At 40.7% G+C, this 9,971-nt stretch overlaps 1 protein-coding gene across 14 annotated transcripts in view; it reads left to right on the forward strand.

The window, feature by feature from the left end:
* The window catches only part of PKD1L3 (polycystin 1 like 3, transient receptor potential channel interacting), a 94,503-nt gene that overhangs the window by 28,976 nt on the left and 55,556 nt on the right, over positions 1 to 9,971 (forward strand). For 11 of the 14 annotated variants that reach the window (XR_008917774.1, XM_056824238.1, XM_056824251.1 and 8 more), the window contains exons 2-5: positions 1,352 to 1,749; positions 5,611 to 5,745; positions 8,045 to 8,164; positions 9,669 to 9,715. Coding sequence is in view for 13 of the 14 variants with exons in the window: in XM_056824238.1 (XP_056680216.1) it covers positions 1,458 to 1,749; positions 5,611 to 5,745; positions 8,045 to 8,164; positions 9,669 to 9,715 (594 nt within the window). In the remaining variant the exon portion in view is untranslated. The remainder of the gene's footprint in view (positions 1 to 1,351; positions 1,750 to 5,610; positions 5,746 to 8,044; positions 8,165 to 9,668; positions 9,716 to 9,971) is intronic. The other 3 variants (XM_056824225.1, XM_056824229.1, XM_056824231.1) reach the window with 3 other exon arrangements.

Here is a 9,971-nt window from a genome sequence, read left to right on the forward strand (position 1 = left end):
TTTAGGGAAATTCCAACTGAAAGACCGCAGAATGATGGGCAAGAAAGCCAACCCGGGCTTCCGCCCTTGAAGGAATTTCAACCAGAGCCGGACTTTTAGACTTTGGGGAGGGGCCTCTCGGCTGCGCAGAGGCTCGGAGCTTTTTTTTTTTTTTTTATATTCATGAATGGATAAAGGATGGGGGCAGACAGGCAAAGGAACCAGACCCTTCGACTCTGAAAGCTCACATTCTCGCCAGCTAGCAGAGTTAAACTGTCGTTTCAGCCTTCGTTAATGGATCAGTTGCCCATTCCGTACTGGATCTGTAATGTTCTCTGCCGGGCATCAGCGTTGGGCCTCATCGGTTTTCTTAATAACTCCCATTGTTCTCTATTTACTTTGAAACTACAGGACAAAATAAATTCTCTCCGGTGTTCGGCGCCCCTTCCATGTTCTCAATTGCCGAAGAGCAGTGAGAGCTCTCCCACGCTGACAAACGATGTCGGGGTGGCCAATAGGGAACCGGGGACCGGCACTCCGAAGAATGCCCCAAATCTTATTCCCTACTTCAAACCCCCCCAAACACACCTCCGCCTGAGGCTGGTCATGCCCATTCTCGAGAGTTTTCAGGAGAGGTGAAGATCTACCCGGAATGGGAGCCGATAAGCCCCAGACCCTAATAAATAGGCCGACCCTGAACCCCGGAGAGCGGAAGCCACCACTCCGCAGCCAGAGGAGCGACTCCCCACATGGAGGGGTGACTCAGCACCTGGAGAGCTACCTGCTCCCGGGAGGCTTCTCTACTAACCCCCAGGGTTACCCACCAGCCCCAAGGCTACCTGCTTAGCCTCTACACTATTCCACCAGCTATTTGACTGTTACACCACCAAAAACCACTTTATTCTTCAAATCAAATTCTTTTCTTACTTCTGGATTGAATGGAGCTCGAGTCTCCCATTCTTGGGGCGAGACCCTGCTACAAACCGGGGTGCGTTTCTCCCACAACATAAATAAACAGCGTGGCAGGCATTGTGCTTTTTGAGCCCCGAGTCTAGTAGGAGGCAGTTGGGCTACCTTGGGGGGAAGAGCAGATGCTAGCATCTCCAGATTCCACCTGGCTACCCGGCAATAAGCCGGAGAGTAAGAAATTGCTCAAATGCAGCTCAGATCAAAGGCTACACCATTTCTATGAAGCAAACAATGGCTCAGTTCATAGGTTGGGCATTGTCCAGCTCTATAAACACAGGCGAGTTGGGCTCCCCCAAGCCCAGGTGTTTGTTGTTCTCTTGTTTATCCTTCAGCTTATAGGGACTCGGTCCTTTCATTAAAAAAGAAACAAAGCTTTTTTGTTTCCTTCTTGCATGATCTACAGTTCGTTCCCATCTCCAGCATGACAGAAGCAGCAGGTGGAGGTTAAAAGGACTGGAGATCTGCCACACAGTGCCGGCCAGTCACTTCTTGGCTGTGGGTCAGGAAGGATGATGTTCCAAACAGGAATCTGGCTTTGGCTCTGCATGGGACAGACTTTTCTAAGAGGAGGGCGAAGCAGCCAGAAGCAGACTAGGAAAAGCGACTGCTACCAACTGAACAGATTTCACTGCTCATTTCGAAGAGCGCAGCGCTATTGCCATGGACAGGGGGCGCAGCTGATATCCTCCTGGAGCCAGGACATTCAAGATCATCTCAAAGATTACCTGGAAGAAGGAAAGAAGTGGTGGATTGAGCCCAATTCACATCCACTGATAAAGCAGAAGGGAAAAGATAACCCAGGTAAAGTGTTGAGGATCAAGGACCACAAAGATGTATATATTAGGGGGCAGCGAGGTGGCTCAGTGGATTGATTGAGGGCCAGCTGGAGAACCCACGACCTGGGTTCTCATCTGGCCACAGATACTTCCTAGCTGTGTGACCCTGGGCAAGTCACTTAATCCCCATTGTCTAGCCCTTTCCATTTCTCAGAGTGTAGGAAACACTAATTCATTTTGAATATTTTTCCATGGTTACAAGATTCATGGTTTTTTCCTCCCCTCTTCTTCCTCCCCTTCCCCATATCGACGTGCAATTCCTCTGGGTTTTACTTGTGATCAAGACCTATTTCCATATTATTGATAATTACACTAGGGTGATCATTTAGAGTCTACATCCCCAATCATAGCTCCATCGAACCACGTGATCAAGCAGTTGTTTTTCTTCTTATTGTAGCTTTAAAAAAAAAAACTCTCTTAGAAACAATTCCAAGACAGAAAGGCAATGACCAGGCAGTTGAGGTTAAGCGACTTGCCCAGGGTCACACAGCTGGGAAGTGTCTTAAGTCATATTTGAACCCAGATCCTCCTGACTCCAGGTCTGGCATTCTATCCACTGTGCCACCCAGCTGCCCCACTATTGTAGTTCTAGTTATTTTATTAAACCCTTACCTTCCATCTTGGAATCCATACTGTCTATTGGTTCCAAGGCAGAAGAGTGGTAAGGACTAGGCAATGGAGGTCAAGTGACTTGCCCAGGGTCACACAGCTGGGAAGTGTCTGAGGTCAGATTTGAACCTAAGACCTCCCATCTCTAGACCTGGCTCTCAATCCACTGAGCCACACAGCTGCCCCCAGTTCTAGTTATTATAAATTGTATTTATCACCTTTCCTGGGAGACTTAGCCTTTAAGGGATTGGGTAAGGTTTAAGAGGACACTACTCTAGCATCTTTGTTGAATGTACTCCTATTCTGCAACCAGAATGCCTTTGTTCTTTCGAAAAATGGCATAGGCCAAGCTTCTCTACCATCCTGAAGACTTTGAAGCCATGGTGGAATTACCATCTTCCTGGACTGCTCAAAGGAATCTTTGTTTCTCATTCCTGGGTTGTGATGCACAAATCCCTTTTGCTCATCATCCTCCCTAGTACCTCAAGGACATGTATCCCACTTGAATCAGCAGCACCTCCCAAGGAGTTGTGGGGCTCAGAGAGACACCCCATCTCTCCTTCCCATTTATCTTGCTGTTATGTAGAATGTGGGGTTATTCTAGAAGTGGCTGTGATCCTGGAATTTAAGATGAACTTCTTATCCCACCTCCCTGCTTTTCTCACGAGAAGGAAATGCCGGGGAGTGGAGAACAGAAGCTTTGGCTTTGGCTTTGGTTGGCCAAGTTTCCTTCTCCATCCCCATTGTCCTGCCTATCTTCACCAGAAAAGGACCTTTTGCCTTTGAAAAGCATCTTCCTCCTCCACAGCAGGACTGGGAACTCAGAAGGCTACAATCTACAAGTCTAGAGTAAGAGACCCTTCTTCGGTAGAGATGAGGGCCTCTGCTGTTGCCTTATTAGAGGAGGGGAGTAAAAATTAACATGAACTCAGGCTCAGAAATTATCTCTGTTGGGTTGGGAAGGTAGAATAAAAATGTGTAATGCAAGTTGAAATTCCAGATGTATAAGAGAGCACCTAGGTACCTGCCCTTAATAATTTAAAGCCTCTAGACAGGAGAATTCTATCCCAGGACACTGAAAGATCTGGCGACTCTTATTGCTGAGATGGTTTCAGTGACCTCTAAAAAACTATCCTTGAGAGATGCCACAGACCTGGTGAAGGATAATATTTTTTCCCTTAGAATTGAAAATTTTTATACAATTGATTGATTTAGAATATTTTTATGTTTTTATTTGAAGATTTTTATTTAATTAATTTAGAATATTTTTCCATGGTTACATGATTCATATTCTTTCCCTCCCACCACCACCCCCATATCCAACGAGTAATTCCACTGGGTTTTACACGTCACTGAACAAGACCTATTTCCATATTATTAATATTTGCATTAGGGTGATCACTTACAGTCTTCATCCCCTATCATGCCCCCACTGACCCATGTGATCAAGCAATTGTTTTTCTTCTGTGTTTCTGTGAAGGATAATATTTCAATTTTCAAAAAAGAATGCACAGATTTTTTTTCCTTAAAAACCCATGCTTTCTGTCTTAAAATTGATACTATGTATTAGTTCCAGGGCAGAAGAGCAATAAGGGCTAGGTAGTTGAGGTTAAATGACTTTCCCAGGGTCACCCTGGTAGGAAGTGTCTAAGGTCAAATTTGAACCCAGGTCCTCCCAACTCCAGACTTGGTTTTCTGGCCACCTGGCTGCCCTGAAAGTAGCAATTTTTGCAAAGCATTTAAGAGAGTATTTCATACTAATCTTAGAGAGGGAAATGGAGAGTTACTGAATAGTTGGTAGTGTATGTAGATTGATTGAGAACTACTCAAATGACCATTGAATGAGCTTGCCTTTGATCAAGAGATCAATATTGATTTAGAAGAGATTTTTTAATTCCCCAGTGATCTGTCTTTGGCACTGGGCAACTGGATATTTTTATCAAGGATGGGAATAAAGGCATAAATAAGCATAAAAGAATACTTATTAAGTTTTCAGGAGACACAGAGCTGGAAGACAGAGTTAACTTACTCCCTGCAAGATCTGCTAAGAAGATCAGAGATGAACTGAATCTAGTAAGATGAAATTGAATACAGATAAAATGTCAAGTTCTACCCCGAATTCAAAAATTCAATTTAACAGATACATGAACGGGAAGAAATGGCTAGTCAGCAGTTCCCGTTTAAAAAGATCTAGAGTGAATTTGGGAACTGGTAACTCAGTAGGAGTCAACACATTGCCTACCCCAAAAGTCATGAAATCTAGACTCTAGAAAAAGGAAGAGGATAGTCCCACCACACTCATTCTTGAATGGGCTACATTGTAGGAAGTACACTGGAAAAATCTAAGTGCATCTAGAGTAGATTGTAATGAAGGGGGTGAAGGCATTGAAGGCCATGTTATATAAAGATCAGTTGAAGGAACTGAGAATGTTTAACCTGGAGAATTGAAGAGTCATTAGATTTGCTCTTAAAAAAAAACAACTTTTATCTTCTATCTTAGTATTAATTCTAAGACAGAAGAGCAGTAAAAACTAGGAAATTGGGGTCAAGTGTTCTGCCCAGGGTTATATAGCTAAGAAGTGTCTGAGGCAAAATTTGAACCCAGGTCCTCCTGCCTCCGGGTTTGGTGCTCTATCCATTAGGCTACTTAGCTGCTCCTAGATTTGCTTTTCTTAGACATGGAGGACATGAACAGGCACAATGGGTAGAAGCTGTAAAAAGGCATGTTGAGGTTTGATATGAGGGAAATCTTCCTAAAAATTAGAGCCACCCAAAAGCGGAATGGGTTCTGCCTCCCTGTCTCACATCAAGCCAACATTAGATGACTGCCTCTAAACTCTTGTTTTAGAGTACATTTTTTATTCAGGTTGCACGAGATGGCATTTGAGGTCTCTAACTCTGAGATCCTGTAATCATGTCATCATTAAAGCAGGGGCACTATTAGACATCATTATCATCCTTTGGAAATTAACTTAAAGTCTTATGCCAAAGACTATGTTTTTCGTATAATCGTTTTAGGGCTAGAAGGGGCCTTATTGGTCAACTACTCCCATCTTTTCCACCCCCTGTGATTTCGCAAATGAGGAAACCAAGAAATAACAATGTGAAACAAACCCCAGACTTTGATTTTCCATTTGATCAGAAGTTATTTAGCAGATTTGTGGGTCTCAGGATAATATTATTTATTGACTACTGACAGGAACTCTGTCTTTCGCAGTAGCCTCTGCCAAGCTCTTCACAAGATCTGGGCTTTCCCCTTCTACCAGCTGCACATATGTGATCAGAAATCTGGATAAAGTTTCATCCAAAGTGGACCTCTGTTCAAAAGAACATTTTTTCATTTGTCAGGGTGGTAAGTGATGAACCTGTAAGTTGCCAAAAATATAAACTGGAGAATCTGGTTCCTTAAAAATATGTGAGTACTAGGAAGATGGAATGAGATGAATGGATAAAGGGAAGAAATAGAAATTTTGATTTTTAAAAAGATTGATGGAAATGATAAAATATGATTACCCAGATCAGTTGTTTTATAAGAATGAATAATGACATGTAGGATAGAATTATTTTTATTTAAAAATGTTTTATTTTGGTTTTTACATAGAAAATTTGCATTTCCACATACAAAATAGAACAGAAAAAAATCACTCAATTCTTCATATCTTTGATTCGAGCAATGCCCTGGAACTCAAAGTCAGAAAGATTCTATATAGACCAAAATATTCATAGTTGCACACTTTATGGTAGAAAAAAGTTGGAAACAAAATATGTCCCTGTTGACTAAGGAAGGGCTGAGCAAACTGCAGTCTATGATGAATATGAGGAATTCAGAGAAATTCAAGATTTATATGAACTGCTGCAGAGTGAAGAAGGCAGAATTTAATTCAGTAAGCATTTGTTAAGTGCTGACCATTTCCTCTAATTTTAGGATCAAATATAAAACTGTTTGCCTTTTTTTTTAGTTTATTTTTTAAATTAATTTGGAAGATTTTTCCATGGTTACCTGATTCATGTTCTTTCCCTCCCCTCCTCCCACTTCCCTCTCTTAGCCAATGAGCAATTCCACTGGGTTTTACATGTGTCATTGATCCAGGCCTATTTCTATATTATTAATATTTGCATTAGGGTGATCATTTAGAGTCTACATCCCCAGCCATATCCCCATCAAACCATGTAATCAAGCAGTTATTTTTCTTGTGTGTTTCTACTCCCACAGTTCTTCCTCTGGGTGTGTCATCAGTCCCTCAGAATTGTCCTGGGTCATTGCATTGCTGCTAGTAGAGAAGTCCATTCCATTAGATTGTACCAAAGTATATCCATCTCTGTGTACAATGTTCTCCTGGTTTTGCTCCTCTCACTCTGCATCACTTCCTGGAGGTCATTACAATTCACATGGAATTCCTCCAGTTCATTATTCCTTTGAGCACAATACTATTCCATCACCAACATATACCACAATTTGTTCAGCCATTCCTCAATCTAGGGACAACCTCTCATTTTCCAATTTTTTTGCCATCACAAAGAGCATGGCTATAAATATTTTTGTACAAGCTTCTTCCTTATGATCTCTTTGGGGTACAAACCCAGCAGTGCTATGTCTGGATCAAAGGGAAAACAGTCTTTTAGCGCCCTTTGGGCATAGTTCCAAATTGCCCTCTAGAATTGTTGGATCAATTCACAACTCCATCAGTAAAGCATTAATGTCCCAATTTTCCTTTGCCGTCATGTTAGTCAATCTGCTAAGTATGAGGTGGTACCTCAGAGCTGTTTTGATTTACATTTCTCTAATTATAAGAGATTTAGAACACTTTTTCATGTGCTTATTGATAGTTTTGATTTCTTTATCTGAAAATTGTCTATTCATGTCCCTTGCCCATTTATCAATTGGGGAATGGATTTATTTTTGTACAATTGTTTTAGCTCCTTATAAATTTGAACAATCAGACCTTTGTCAGAAGTTTTTGTTTTAAAGATTTCTTCCCCAATTTGTTGCCTTCCTTCTAATTTTGGTTGCATTGGTTTTGTGCTGACGAGGAGAAAATAAGGACACAGAGGAGTGAATATGATATATATCATTTATTACTCAAAGTATATATAGATATAGATAGATATATTGGTGGAGAGATAGATTGATAACATAGATATGTGACACAAATCTGTGTGTGTGTATCTTTCTAAGGGAGAATTTTATTTTTAGAAAGTTTTAAGTGTGGGAATAGAAATTTGTGATGAAAGTTTTGTCGTGACATTAACTAGTGGTTTAACACTGAATAGCAAACTGAATCTGGAAGCATTTAAAGGCAAAATTTCTAATTATAAAACCTAGGATGTTGTAGGCTGACACTGATTTTTCCTAGTGCTGATTTTTTAATAGATATTTGCCCCTCAATATAAATTATCTCTAACATGCTACCATTTGTTTCTTTTTCCTCCTGATCAGTGACCTAGAAACTCTTTCTAAGATGATGCCAGGAAGGTATGATGTGGCTTTGGACATCAGAAAAGTTTCTTTAGCATTCCTAGGTTATTGTTCTTTGATAGCCAGATTAAAAATTGTTTGTGCTTTCCCCTGTTGTCACTTTTTAAAAATTTTTTCATAGACTTTCTCATAGCAAGATTTGTTGTTAATATATTCTATTTTGGATTCCAAATAGATGTCTTTCGGGACCACCCACATGCCAACTATGAAAGTCATGGAAGGAATACTCATGTTAACCCAAGGACTAAGAAAAAAAAAAGGGAAATCTCTACAATGAGAAGTGAGATTGTCTCAGGTACTCGGTTTCTTTTCTCCCCCATTAGCATGCCAGATATCAGAATTTACAGAGAAATTTCTGCAAAGATCCATATCTCTCACATTGTTGTTGCTTGTTTGATAATGAATGGTTCAACCTAAAGGCATGGTAGTGATTATCTCATTTTTAAAGTCTGAAAATGAAATTGCTTTCTTCCTTCACATTGCTGGAATCATGCTTCAAGTTTAAATGAGAGGAATCTGCTTACTTCTATCATTTAATCTTCCCATACCTCAAATATAGATCCAGCAAAAAGTATAAACTTGAAACTCACATCCAAGCCTCTGCCACCAATGCTAGTCATCTAAATTCAAGAATCTAGATAAGAAAAGTAAAGCGTTTTGTAGTCATAAGCGTTTGTGCAGATGCAGAAGCCCCAATCCGAGCTAAATTTCCCTGCGCTGAACTTTAGGGAAAATGTTAATAACATTTTAATTATTACTATGTGTACTCCTATATTCCTTTGACCTGATATTCGTTGACGCTATCTTATTAGGAAACAGGAGATGAGAAAGCAAAATATTTATAAGCCCACAAACTTTTTTTTGGTAGGCTGACAGTTTTTAGTTATATATCCATGTAACGCCAAATGCTTTACAGATATTATCTTACTGGTCCTCCCAAAAACTCTGTGAGGTAGATGCTATTATAGTCCCCATTTTAATGGTTGCAGAAACTGAAGAACAGAGATAGTGACTTGCTGTGTCATATTGACAAGGGAATGAAAGTTGGCTTAAGAAAGAACCTAGGGGGCAGCTGGGTGGCTCAGTGGATTGAGAGCCAGGCCCAGAGACGGGAGGTCCTAGGTTCCAATCTGGGCTCAGACACTTCCTAGCTGTGTGACCCTGGGCAAGTCACTTGACCCCCATTGCCCAGCCCTTACCACTCTTCTGCCTTGGAACCAATACACAGTATTGACTCCAAGACGGAAGAGAGGAAGGAAGGGAGGGAAGGAGGGAGAGAGAAAGAACCTAGTAATAGTATTTATATGGAATTCCAAAGTTTGCAAGCTCATTAAAAATATTTTCTCACTTTATCCTTACAACTCTTTGAAGTAGATGCTATTATTAATTTTCCCATTTTACAGATGAGGAAACTGAAGCAGATAAAGGTTAAGTAACTTTCCAGCAATACAAAGGTAGTAAATGTCTGAGGCAGGATTTAAACTCAGGTTTTCCTGACTCCAGGCATAACATTCTATCCCCTGTGCCCCATAGCTAATATCATCTAGCTCTCTATCTCCCTACTTACCTACCAATAAAATCAATAATTTTTCTTTTAGTGGTCCCTTTTTTAAAACCCATGATAGACAATTGATAGGGTAATATTCATGCTGGATTGAGTTTATGATGGTCAATAAGGAACCAACAGTTTCAGGTACTTAAATCTGGTGATTTGATGTTCTCCAAGAAAGAACCGGACTTTCCTTTCCACGACTCCCACGTCTTCTTGAATTCTTGCCTCCTTTTCCTTCCTCTAACAGATCATCATCTTTCATCCAGATGTCACCATTTCACTGACATTTATCAAGTAAGTGCTTCTAGCATATGCTCTGGAGTGGACACTAGCCTCCTCCTTACAAAGATTAACCAACTAGAATTGAATGGCAGAGCAGTATTTTATTCTATACAGATGTGACTATATTCTGTTCTGCCTCATCATTACATTACGTTCCATCTAGGACAGTGATAGGGACTAGGCCTTGGATCTCACTGGGATGGAGACGGTCTAGATGAAAACCTTTTCCATCATTTATATGCCTCCAGAATTTCCTAGAGTGCTGAGT

Source organism: Monodelphis domestica, chromosome 1, assembly GCF_027887165.1.
Source record: "Monodelphis domestica isolate mMonDom1 chromosome 1, mMonDom1.pri, whole genome shotgun sequence".
In the NCBI taxonomy this organism is placed as follows: domain Eukaryota; kingdom Metazoa; phylum Chordata; class Mammalia; order Didelphimorphia; family Didelphidae; genus Monodelphis; species Monodelphis domestica.